Raw genomic sequence first — 13,449 nt, 5'->3', positions numbered from 1 at the left:
ATTTGTGGTCGAAAAGTTTATGGCCAACTGAAATTCCCCGTTTGGGACCGGGAAAATGACCCCTTAGGGGCCTGAAAATCGTGTTTCGGACGTCGCAATCGCAACAGTGGTATTTTTATGTACTTTTAAATTCTGGAACTCAAACTGTGCTCGAATTCCAGAATTTAAAAACCATTTAACACCACTGTTGCGATTGCGACGTCCGAAACACGATTTTCCGGCCCCTAAGGGGTCATTTTCCCGGTCCCAAACGGGGAATTTCAGTTGGCCATAAACTTTTCGACCACAAATCCGGGTTTGGCTTTAAAATGCACCTTCGACCTCACCATATTCCGGAATCCATCTTTCAGGCCCTATAGAGGCCATTTTTGGCCCCTGGGGCCAATTCCAGACGTGGAGGGCCATTTCTGAGCTCGGGATCGGATTCAGCGTCGAAAAATACATGGGAATATATATGTCCGACCCACAAGTCCGAACACTTTTTTTTTTGTGGGGCTGTGTTATGTGTTGCACATCCCTTTTGTGTTCGATTTCTGTATATTTTGAGTGGATATCTCTTAATTTAATTTAAAAAAATTAAATTACATTTTGGTCTCTTTTTCTGTATGTTTTAATTTATCATCTGAAATATCATAACATTTCATAACAATATGTATTAATGTAATAATAAATATGATGAATTTCATTATTTATATGATATACCATCAGTTACCAAACATTTTTTTAAATTGTACTAGTGTACTATAAATCTTTATGGCATGAATTAATAAAAGTAATACTATGATAATTTCTCAAAATTCAACCAGATGCCCCCTTCCGCAGAGGAAAAAAGGGTTTTTACTGACAACCTCAGAGGCAGCATCGTCTTCTCGTTCAACTTAACTCTGAACTTTCTCAGAATGTAAATCAGGCCCAACTTCACCTCTATCAGGCCCAGTCTTGCTCCTGAAATAATCAAGAGACAGATATTAGAATAAAACCACGTTTAATCCTTATGTATTAAAATCTGTAGCTCGACGAAAATCAAATTTTTCCAGTGCGAGAGAAATACCCGAAGTACATCCGAAGTTTAGACAGAGATGCAGACAAACCTCAGTGAAGACGTCAAAATAAATTTTGAAGCGGTTCATTATTTTGACGTTAGGCACCATTATTTCTTTTTTTTCTTGAAAAATGTTATATATTATTTATGAATCCACAGAGAATGCACCGTGGAGCGGTGCTCGTGCTCCAGGGCCGAAGGCCCAAGAGAAAGGTCAAGTCCGCGTAGCGGACTTGCCTACCTTTCTAGTGCTTATACTCGTATATTAAAACTGTAGCGTCCTTAGCGTTTTCTAAGAGAAATTTTCTCTTTAAAATGAGTTCTTGCCGAAAATCGAATTTTTCCGGTGCGAGAAAGATACCCGAAGTACATCCGAGGTGTAGACAGAGATGCAGACAAACGTTAGTGAAGACGTCAAAATAACTTTTGTGTTATGAAGCGTTTTTCCGGCGGGTCGCTATTTTGTCGTTAGGCACCAGTTCCGATTTTTTGACACTACTTTGGCGATAAAACTTGAGAAAAAGGTCAAGTCCGCGTAAGCGGACTTGCCTACCTTTCTAGTAGACATCTAAATGTCATCTTTATAGGATTTTTTTTGTCCGCGGTTTGTGCATCGGGCACTTACCAATACACATCCTAGGTCCTTGCCCGAAAGGTAAATAAGTGTACTTGTTCATATTCTTCTTTTTCTCTTCGGTGAAACGTTCTGGATCGAATACTTGCGGATTTTGCCAGTGTTTTTCATCCCAATGGACTCCCGGTATCGAAATGAAGGCCCTAGTACCCTTCTTTATGACCAAATCTTCTTCTGGTACCTTGTAGTCGCTCATGCATAACCTCTGCAGGATTCTCGCTACTGGACGAATCCTCATCGTTTCTGAAATTATACACACTGTTTGCTCAAATTAATAATCCTCAAAATCCCACTTCTGACAATAATTATATCAAATTGCCTTTGCACGATTTGACAACTTTTCTGCGGCGGCGCCGTACCTACGTTACTTTCGACGCTAAAAGCCTTATTTCCAACATTAAATTATATATGTACATACAGGGTGTTAAAAAAAGAGTGTAAAATGTAATAGTATGTACCAAAATAAGCAGAAAAGTCTTAATAAACATTGGTCCGCAAAGTAACGGTTGCGGAGATATGGAATGTTTTATGTTTTTTCGCCCCTTTTTTTATTGGGCAAAAACGTTGTGTATTTACTTATAATAGTTGGTTGATGTTTAGTGAAATAAACAGTACGTATTTGACAGTTGTTCTCAGTGCACAAGTTTTCTTTCGCTATGGCTGGTTACTCTAACGCAGAATTAACAGACATGCATTTCATGTATGGTCGTGCTAATGGGAACGCCACCGAAGCGCGACGTCTTTATGTTGACGCTTATCCAAATCGCCAGATTCCTTCACAACGCGTGTTTGGATGAATTCACCAAAGATTGCGTGATACCGGTTCCTTGAGCAAACAGTGCCATTTATCCGGAAGACCAAGGTCGGTATCCACTCCTAGAGCAGAAGAAGAAATTCTAGCACTGGTAGAGCAGAATCCAGGTACGAGTGTGCGGAGAATATCAGCCGAGGCAGGAATTAGTGGTCCTCTTGTTTGGAGAATCCTTCACGAGCAACTGCTTTATCCATACCATGTGCAACGAGTACAGGCCTTAAATCCAATAAATGATCATCAAACACGTTTGGTTTTTTGCCGCTGGTTTCTACGTCATGATGCTGAAGACACTCGTTTTCTTGCAAACATTCTTTTTACTGATGAGGCCGGGTTCACAAGAAATGGAGTGTTTAATTTTCACAATACGCATATTTGGGCTGACGAAAATCCTCATGCTCTAATAGAATCTGGACATCAGGCACGTTTTTCATTAAACATTTGGATGGGTATTGTAGGTGACAGGTTTCTAGGTCCTGTTGTTTTACCAAACCGATTAACAGGCGCTGCTTACCTCAACTTTCTGCAGAACACACTGTACGAGTTTTTGGAAGACATTCCTTTGAATCAGAGGCAACAAATGTGGTTCCAGCATGATGGTGCTCCAGCTCATTTTTTCATGGCCGTTAGAGAGCATTTACACCAAACTTTTTCACATAGATGGGTAGGAAGGGCCGGACCTGTTTTATGGCCTCCAAGATCGCCTGATCTGAACCCTCTAGATTTCTTTTTTGGGGATATTTGTAGATATTAGTGTATGGTACTCCTGTAAATAGCCTGGAAGAGCTGCAGCTACGGATTAATCAAAAGTGTCAAGAAATCCAAACCAAGGAGGGTGTTTTCGAAAGAGTTCGAATATCTTTGAGGCAGAGATGTCATGCCTGCTTGGAAATGGACGGATGGCACTTTGAACATCTTCTGTAAATTTGTTTTTTGTTTGTTAAAAGCTTCCTTTGACCAGCCATAGCGAAAGAAAACTTGTGCACTGAGAACAACTGTCAAATACGTACTGTTTATTTCACTAAACATCAACCAACTATTATAAGTAAATACACAACGTTTTTGCCCAATAAAAAAAGGGGCGAAAAAACATAAAACATTCCATATCTCCGCAACCGTTACTTTGCGGACCAATGTTTATTAAGACTTTTCTGCTTATTTTGGTCCATACTATTACCTCCTGAAATATTTTACACTCTTTTTTTAACACCCTGTATAATGACTATAGAGATTCGGGAGTTGACACATATTTACAGGAATCTTTTTCAAATGACGCTAACGCTTATATTTTTCGAATTATTTGCAAAAAACCGTACCCCTTTTTTTAATACTTATTTGTTTATAGCGTTTGCAATTGGTTATGTGCGTATACGATTTTTAGTACATTTTTCTATACGTGATTCCGAAGCGAATAAGCCCTCAACCATTCCCTAACTCGAATTATCAGTATTTTTCTACTAGCCTAAAGTCACTAAGGTGATTTTCGCTTCAATATACGTACCATCTATAACCTGTTTCAAGTACTTCATCTCGCTGAGCGAATCGTACGTGAGCTTGTCGTCATGTCTGCCTAGAACCGAATTGATTTCGTCCCGAAGCCGGTCCTGAATATCCGGATGCATGGCCAGCTCGAATAAGGCGAAGGTCATAGTGGAGGAACTAGTCTCAAAGCCTCCTAAGAAAAATACGAAGCTCTGTGCCACTATTTCGTCCATCGTCAGAGTGTTGTCATTGCCTGAAATTGGAGTAGTCGTAAAGAGAATGTGTTTAATTACGACCGGTATACAGCTTAAGAGGGTGTGTTGTGTATTTTAATCGAATGTCGAGAATATGATCGGCAATTTGCTTAAAAAGTAATGTCAAATGACATGCGGCTGAACCTGTCAAACCTGGCATATAAAGAGATGACGAAAGCATCATTATTACATGCCAATAATAATATATTGTACAGAAAATCAGTTTTTAGATTTTTTTGGTATCATCATGTAAAACTAAAAACAATATTTTTGATGCAACAGCTTCTGTCAACAAACTTTTTATTTGATCTGATTTTCAATGTTACCTTGGACAAAACCCTGTACTTAGTACTTACCTAGTCCATTTTCTTCTTTATTTCTCCTAGTTTATTATTTTTACTTGTGGAAATACCTACTCTTTCTATTCCGTAGAAATCAACGTAAAAGGCATTGCTGCTTATAACGTCCTTTTATTTTAGTAGCACCCCGTAAGAAGTAGTAGTAGCAGTGGTGGTAGTGGTAGTGGTAGTGATAGTGGTAGTGGTAGTGGTAGTGGTAGTGGTTGTGGTTGTGGTAGTGGTAGTGGTAGTGGTAGTGGTAGTGGTATTGGTAGTGGTAGTGGTAGTGGTAGTAGTAGTAGTAGTGTTACGTGTTTAAATAACAATTAAGATTGAATGAACATTTATAAAAATCAGTATAGGCACGTTGTTTTGAGGTACTCAACCCCTGTCATGTTTCTCTATGGTAGCTCACCTCTTTGATCATTCCGTTCTACAAAGCTGGAACCCTTCAAGTTCATCAGCAATTGCAGAAGATCGCTCTTAACCAAGTTGTTTCGCTCGCGGTACGACACTATGTCTTCCACCATCTTCGTCCAATATTTTGCTACGTTCTTTGGAATTTGAGGAATTCTAAGGACACGAGCTAAACGAGGGTAACTTTGGGCAAGCGTGATGAGAATCACTCTAAATATGGACAAACCGCAAATATTTCTAGCTGTGCGTATGAAAATAGAGTCTGGTTCTTCGTAACTGTTACAATTAAGGGAAAAGTTGCAGGATCCTACTACGTCGATGGCGAAACATGCTGAAAAGGTGATACTTTAGATTTATTTTGAATGTACGTTTATCGACTCTTTTTCCTATACGGATTACAGGGAACACTACTCCGTAATGTTCATGTCACCGTAGCAACGAAAAAAATGCAACATCTAGTAAAGGTTGACAAAGTCATGATGATTTTATAACTGTCAACGGCAAACAGACTAAGGCTTGTTTTTCAATCTTCTAGTCCACAGTACAGGCCCCCCCTGGAAAGTTGATTACCACATATTTTATAACTCTTGAGGAGCTTCGTTTTGACGAGTCTACCACATTTTTCCTCTGCGACTTTTCTCGATTCCTCCGCTTTTGCACTCGGAACAGTCCAAAAACATGGCAATTTCCCGGGGTCTTGAAAAGTCAAGACCACATCTTTTATTTTTAGCTTAAGTAATTGGAAATTTTGTTGCAAATGCCGATTTAAATTTGTCCGACAGAAATTCTTCCGACATTGACGTGTCTACCGGTCGAAACATGCCAAAATAACAGGGTATTGAAAATCAATTACCACATAGGTAATTTTTAGTAAAATTAATTGTAAATAATTAATTCAGTCAAAAAGTATTGTTGTCCGACAAATTTCAAGCCGCGTTTTTTCAGTCCGACAGCTGGAAATCGGAATTTTCACGGGGTATGAAAAATCGATTACCACATATCTAATTTTCATTTTTTCCACTTTTAAATTTACTGTACAAAATAGTGATATAAGTGTCCGACGATTTAATGTCCGCAAATTATTAAAAAATCAATAAATCAATAAACGTGATGAAATTTAATTTTTTCACTCCAAAAATTTCATATTTATAAATGGTTATTAATTATTATTATGTAAATTATTATTTGTTTCAAATAAATAATTATAATATTGCTTATTTTATGCTTAAAAATTTAAAAGTTATAAACAAATGAAGTTATTTTTGAGGCGATTAATACGATCTTAGTGCATAATGCATTATTTCTAAATAAATTAATATTATACTTGATATAAAAATCCTTTTTTCTCTTTCAAGTTTTCATTCGCGTTTGTTATTTTTCTTTACAAAAATTTTCCTATTTTTCTAAAAGAAAATCCCAAAACTTTTGTGCATAATTTTTTTACACCATACATACTTTTTTGAAATCGTTTAATTCTTTTCTCGATATTTATTTGGCTAAATTGAGCATATAGAGATTTACAATTACAAGAATAAAACGAAAAATATATACAGGGTGTTTCAGAAAGACCTCCCGTAAATAAAGGGGGTGATAGTATGACAAAAAATGAGAATTTTTTGTCTTATGAACTCTATGTCTATCTCCTCTTGTTTTCGAGATACAGAGAGACAAAATAAAATTTTTTAAATAACATTTTTATGAAAATTTCCAAATGGTGCGAAATATTTTTATGAAATTTGGTAGTCCGAGGTTTTTAAGGGTGCCAAATACGCTAGTCTAATTATTTTTTGTATATTTCATAGAGGGCGCTAGTTATGCTACATTCTTATTACAATTTAAGTTATATTTTTTTTAAGGTTAGATTTTTTACCAGTCGGGCTCCAATTTCTATTGTACAATTTTATTTTCTAAAAATAATGTACTCTTGTTAGAACTTCCTAATGTGGACGATTTTCGAGAAAAAAGGCTTTTAATTAAACTCTTACAATATTACACTATAAAATAAGTGACTTTTCTCAAAGTAAGCTTGAGCTTTGAGAAGAGGAGATAGACATATAGTTCATATGACAAAAAATTCTTATTTTTTGTCGTCCTCACCCCCTGTATTTACGGGAGGTCTTTCTGAAACACCCTGTATTGTATATTTATATGGAATTTTGCTTAATACATGAAAATACCTTATTAGAAATTATAAATACATGTGCACATTTTTTACGAAATTTTTTTCATCATTTTTTGTCGGACTGACGATTTGCGGATATATTTTTGTCGGACATTACAATTTTTGCTTATAAAAAACACTTTTCTATCGTGTGTTATTTTTGTCCGACATGTGGTAATCGATTTTTCATACCCCGTGAAAATTCCGATTTCCAGCTGTCGGACTGAAAAAACGCGGCTTGAAATTTGTCGGACAACAATACTTTTTGACTGAATTAATTATTTACAATTAATTTTACTAAAAATTACCTATGTGGTAATTGATTTTCAATACCCTGTTATTTTGGCATGTTTCGACCGGTAGACACGTCAATGTCGGAGGAATTTATGTCGGACAAATTTAAATCGGCATTTGCAACAAAATTTCCAGTTACTTAAGCTAAAAATAAAAGATGTGGTCTTGACTTTTCAAGGCCCCGGGAAATTGACATGTTTTGGACTTTTCAGAGTGGAAAAGCGGAGGAATCGAGAAAAGTCGCAGAGGAAAATGTGGTAGACTCGTCAAAACGAAGCTCCTCAGGAGTTATAAAGTATGTGGTAATCAACTTTCCAGAGGGGGCCTGTACTCAGGGCCGTTCCTGGGCAGTGTGCTGGTGGTGCCCCGGCACCAGGGCGGCCGAGCTACAAGGGCGGCCAAAACTCAGCTTTTCTGTCCTGGTCTTTCCCAGATTCCTAACTAATAATATTTAAACAATAGCAGCAAAGATTGCAAAAGATAGAGTGTATATTAATTTTCGTCTTATAAATACTGTGGTATGTATTAAATACACTGTTTTATAATACACTTTTTTTACACACTAATGCAAAAAATTAATGGGTCAAAAGAATTTCCGAAATTTTTCCGTGATTTTTGACAGACTGTATATAGGTGAAAATGGTCGTATCGGGAATTAAAAAAAACATTTTGAAGCTCTAAGATTCTAGATTTTAGATCTTTCGGTCGAAATTTTTTAGGAGCCACAGTTATCATGCAATAGTGCGACAAAAAAACTTTGCAAATTTTTTTTTTCATCAGTTTAAACGTTATTTGCGGTAAAAAGGTGAGAAAGCCTCAAAAATTGTTTTTTCCATTTTAATCATATGAAGTGTCTAAGCTCAAAAAACGTGACCCTTTATTTTTTTTCAAAAGTTTGACTGTATGAAACAAAGAAACGGTTCGCTAGATCGAAATGAAACTTCACACGGTTCTTCTGGGTATATCGAATTGTAAGTCATACTTAACATTAGTCATTTCGTGAATAATTCTAATTTAGCCGTCAATTTTCTGAAAAACCATAAATTACCCTTTTCTTCCTGTTTTTTAAAATTCGTGTAAAAGTCGAAAAAAAATTTTTTTTCCGAAAAGTTGCGGCAGCATGTTATAGGAAATTTATTCCAGTTTTCGAAACTGCCCTTCAATTCTCTGTACGACCATTTGTCGCCGGGATATCGATGATTGAATACAAAAAACTAAAAACCACTAATAGTCCAATATTTCGATGAAAAATGGTCGTATGGAAATTTAAAAATAAGAAAATTGAAGCTGAATAAACAAGCTATTTGGTCCATGCAATGGCTTAGCTGAAAAAATTTTTTCCAAGTCCGTGGACTTGGAAATTTGCAAAATTTTTTGTCGCCCTATTTATTAGAATTGCATGATAACCGTAGCACCTACAAAATTTCGACCGAAAGATCTAAAAACTAGAATCTTGGAGCTTCAAAATACTTTTTTTTAATTCCCGATATGACCACTTTTCACCTAAATACAGTCTGTCATAAATCACGGAAAATTTTCGGAAATTCTTTTGACCCTTTAATTTTTTGCATTAGTTTAATAAAAAATGTAAAATCACGGATGTTTTAAAAATGTCAAAAGATTACAATAATTAATACCTACTTATCGTCAGATTTACAACGTTTAGACAGCTAAAAATTTCCATATTCTATATTTTGTGAATACCTCTCATACTAGTCGCAATACGAAGTTCTTGTTTTCCAATGAGTTACCATATTGGTTTTAGAGCTTTTGATTATTTTTGTTATGACTTTTTAGATTATATTTTGCAGTAGAATATTAAAGTTTGTTACTGTAAAAATAAATCTATATGTATTTCTAATAACACACCTCCATCATACTACATCTCTAATCCCTGATATTAATAATGTCATAATGATATGATAGATATATACTACGTGGTAGGGGCGGCCAATTTTTCTATGCACCAGGGCGGCAAGTACCCCAGGAACGGCCCTGCCTGTACTGTGGACTATTCAACCTCGTGTGATAAAAACGTAGTTACCACACTTATTCTGTAACATACTATTAAAGCTTTGGGCAGTACAATTAGAATCATTTAAACTAAGAAATTATAGGACTTACTTACAAAAAAGCTTCTTGATATCTACGGGCTGATCTGGTTTAATATTATCTTCCACATGCTTCTCTAAAACCAATCCGCATGCCACCAACGTCTGGAATACGATTTTTAGGTTGTCGGTTGTAAAAGTGGGACTCAGTTTAATTCTCATGTTCCTCCACTTGTATCCGCCGAGAGCAAATAGATGGCAACCTGTAAAAGAACCTTGAGAAATCCATCGAATCTTTGTGGTAGGCATCCGCCTTACCTACGGTGTCAACTTCTTCATTGGTGTATATACCTCTGTCTGAGAAGTGTTGGAAGTCTTTGGTTAGGATATGCTTTATTAGATCTACATCCACGATCAGCAAAATTGGAGTTACAAATGCGTATATTCCACAGTACTTCCAACCTAGCAAAGCAATTTAGACCAAGCAAATTAAATTTTTACTCGAAAAAAGTCCTATCCGCTAGATTATTGTAAAATTGTCTAAAGGAACATAATACAAGACATCTCTCGTCTCGTGAGTCAAAAACTTTTATTAGCTAACTTTTCTATTTAAACAAATAAGTGAGGAAAACAGTTTTTTCACTTTGCAGGGAAAACCATCAATTTTAGCGAAAAGTGACTCTCAGACAGCTTATAGGGAGTAAAATTATCTACAAAATGAGACTGGTTAAATTAAAATCGGTTAATAAACAAAAAAGTTATTGCAAAAAAACAAGAAAAGTGCCCATTTTTTCATTTGTTTATAACTATCGCATTTATTGTTAAAATTTTATAAAACCTATGACAAGTTGAGGGTTTTGTCATACTTTAAAAGTGTGCCAAAAGTGGGCGCTGTAGGTGCAATAGTTTTCGCACAATTCTATTTGTTTATAGCGGAGGCTCCAAAAGTTATGAACTTTAAGCCTCTGTACAGGCGTTAATTTTCAACCAAACATGATTCTGAAAGCGTCATTGTAATCTTAAAGACGTAATTAAGCGACCTATTAAAAAATATCACCGTTTTTTTGACATTAACATTCTCAAATTGTGCATTAAAAAACCGTGCGTTTTTCGCTTATAAACAATTTGAATAACATTGTTGCTATTTATGCTATCTCACCGAAAATAGATGCAATGGATAGCTGGCAAAAAAATACAGTTTTAAAATAAAAAAAGTACCCTCTACGACCAACAGGAGCCAAGATAAGAATTTTTTTTTAAAAATTCGTAGCGCAATTGTTTATAAACATTAAGACTTGAATTTTTCGCAAAATAAAGTTTACGACGTAAACTACGATTTCCCGTGAATTGCATTGAAAAATGTGGAAAATTAACGACTCACGAGCCCTTTAAAGAGAAGGTACTCGCTAAGTAAACTGTCCGGCGGCCGGCGGCGTGGTGGTGGGGGAAGCTCGTCCAAGCGGTAGCGCTGGCGAGAAAAGTTAAATCCAAAGTTTAAATAGGTGCGCGCTCTAAATTTTGCTATATCTCGGCTTCTATTCATCGTAGAAACTTATTTTTTTTTATAAACTGGGGTAGCTCGACGAAAAAATAACAATGGGCATATTTACGAATTCGTAGAATAGCCCTGAACCCCAGAAAAAATGCATCTTTTATAATAAATTTTTTTTAATTTACAAAAATGTCAAACATTATTGTTAAAAGAAATATTAATTAAAATTTCAATTTCTCTAAAATTGATGGTTTTCCCTGCAAAGTGAAAAAACTGTTTTCCTCACTTATTTGTTTAAATAGAAAAGTTAGCTAATAAAAGTTTTTGACTCACGAGACGAGAGATGTCTTGTATAATGTTCCTTTAGACAATTTTACAATAATCTAGCGGATAGGACTTTTTTCGAGTTTCTCTTTTATTTTCGCTAATTTTCCTGGTGTATATAGTTTAGTCATTTAATGGACTCTTCTCGCATAGTCATGAGTGATGGTGATGGTTCATGGGCTCTCTGTTAGAAAGTTTTTGAAATACTGGGGGTGTCACTACTCTTTGTATCTATCTAAATTTATGGCCTGCAGCAAAAATACGCTGTTGAAGATTGACTGCATCGATAATGGGTTCTGTTTTATGAATACCCAAAACGAAAAAATCTAGAGGACTTATATCGGGACTCCACACTGGCCAATGCACGGGTACATTGCGTTCTTGTATGGAAAACCAGTATGTGAGAGACAATGTTTAAGATCGAAGGTAGGTAATACAATTAGTCTAAATGATGCGCCACCGAAATCCCCACACCACAGATTCACTGAAAATCGTTGATGGAAACGTAAATTCTGTATAATGTGAGGATTAGTATCATACAATTGTGGAGATTACTGTGTTTGTATAATTTGGTTGTTATGCCACTTGCTGCTGAAACCAGCGATAAAATTCTACAAGCCATGCTAATAACCATAATGAACTTGACCTACTTACTGCATTGTTTACAGTTGATCTGTTGATTAAGCTGGGCAAGCCAGGGTCGTCCCAAGTTTTTGCGTAATAAATTTCGATTAATTTTCTGAATCACATAACATACTTAATAATAATTGTTTATTTTCACGACCTCTATTACTTCTTTAAAAAAACTCGCTTATTTCAGAAACAAAAGGTTTTGGTCATTAACAGATCTTCACTCATATTTTAATACCTACTGCATCACGAGCTAGTTTTTCAATAGATTTTAGAATGATGCCTAGGTAAGTCTATTTCATTTGGAAATAGTGTTTGAACAAAAATATTTTATACAAAGTATCCAAAACTGTTTGATGAAGTAAAATACGCGCCTTTCAGCGCCAGTAACATATTTCGTCTCACCAAAGGTAGGACTATGGTAGAAGAACGTTTGCTGTACTATCGTTAGTATATCTCATACTCTCAAATAGGTTGTTACATCTAAAAAAAAAACTTAAAAATACTATTTATCTGAACTGTGCCTATAAAATTAAATAGACATTTCTGCCAAAATAATTAAGGGATCTCAGGGAATGATTTCTCTTTTTGTACACAATAACGAAGACAGAAAGAAATACAGAACATTATTTGAGCAGGCCAAGAAGTAATGAAAATTGTGAAATCATTTTTTTAAGGTTACTAATTTAGTACTGAAATTCGTAATTTTTAAATTTAATGATGTTTCCGATTTTTTTAAATGGGGTCAGTACCCGCAAAAATAGGTGTTACTATTCTCTTCCAGAATATTTTAAATTGTAAGGTTTTTTTAATTTTATGACCTTTAACTGCTAAATGTTTTTATTCAAGTAGCGGATGTTTCTTTTTTTTGTTTTGTTTGTTTTTCGAATTGTTTTTATGTTTAATGTTTTTATATTTACAATTATTTTTTCTATATGTAATAATAGTGTACAGTTTTACTGTATCATTATATTGACTATTGCTATACATGTATTAATGTCTATATGCAAAATAAATAAACTAAACTAAACTAAACTAAACTAAACTAAACTAAACAAAATATCAAAAGCAGTCTCAATGAACTTGGGGAAAAACCTTTTTTTTTTACGTGCAAATGGTGCGTCGTACGAGAGTAAGTCTAGGGACCGAATTTGCTGTAAAATAAATGGAGATTTTAAAAATAATTTTAGTTTTTAGAAAAAGCAGTGGCGTACCATTTTTTCTTCAAAAATGTTTAGTTCAAACCTCGTACGGACGTCATTGGCAAAGATTTTAAAACATTTTTTACATCAAACAATGCTCCTTAATGATTAATAGGTGTGTACAAAATTTCCTAAAAATATCTGGAGTGATAAGAAAATTATAATAAAAAAGTAAATTTTTTCTTAAAACTGTAACACCCTGTAGCTCAAAAATTAAGAGGTTTAGGACATATGTTGATATTAAGTTTTCTTCTTAAAATGACCCAAGGATTCACACCCTTAAGTATCGGCATTCAATTAATAAACACCCTGTATAT

General features: G+C 35.1%; 1 protein-coding gene across 1 annotated transcript in view; it reads right to left on the bottom strand.

Annotated features, from left to right (window-relative positions):
- Positions 1 to 568: 568 nt before the first annotated feature.
- LOC108915221 (probable cytochrome P450 6a14) overlaps positions 569 to 13,449 on the bottom strand; it is a 60,185-nt gene continuing 47,304 nt past the window's right edge. The window contains 6 exon segments of the mRNA XM_023455308.1: positions 569 to 945; positions 1,668 to 1,919; positions 3,989 to 4,222; positions 4,977 to 5,309; positions 9,562 to 9,747; positions 9,803 to 9,946. Of these exon segments, the coding sequence (XP_023311076.1) occupies positions 779 to 945; positions 1,668 to 1,919; positions 3,989 to 4,222; positions 4,977 to 5,309; positions 9,562 to 9,747; positions 9,803 to 9,946 (1,316 nt within the window). The 3' untranslated portion in view covers positions 569 to 778.

Source organism: Anoplophora glabripennis, unplaced genomic scaffold (genome assembly GCF_000390285.2).
Source record: "Anoplophora glabripennis isolate ALB-LARVAE unplaced genomic scaffold, Agla_2.0 scaffold155, whole genome shotgun sequence".
NCBI classification, from domain to species: Eukaryota; Metazoa; Arthropoda; class Insecta; order Coleoptera; family Cerambycidae; genus Anoplophora; species Anoplophora glabripennis.
The sequence above is the reverse complement of the archived record's forward strand: the minus strand, read 5'-3'. Positions and strand labels throughout refer to the sequence as shown.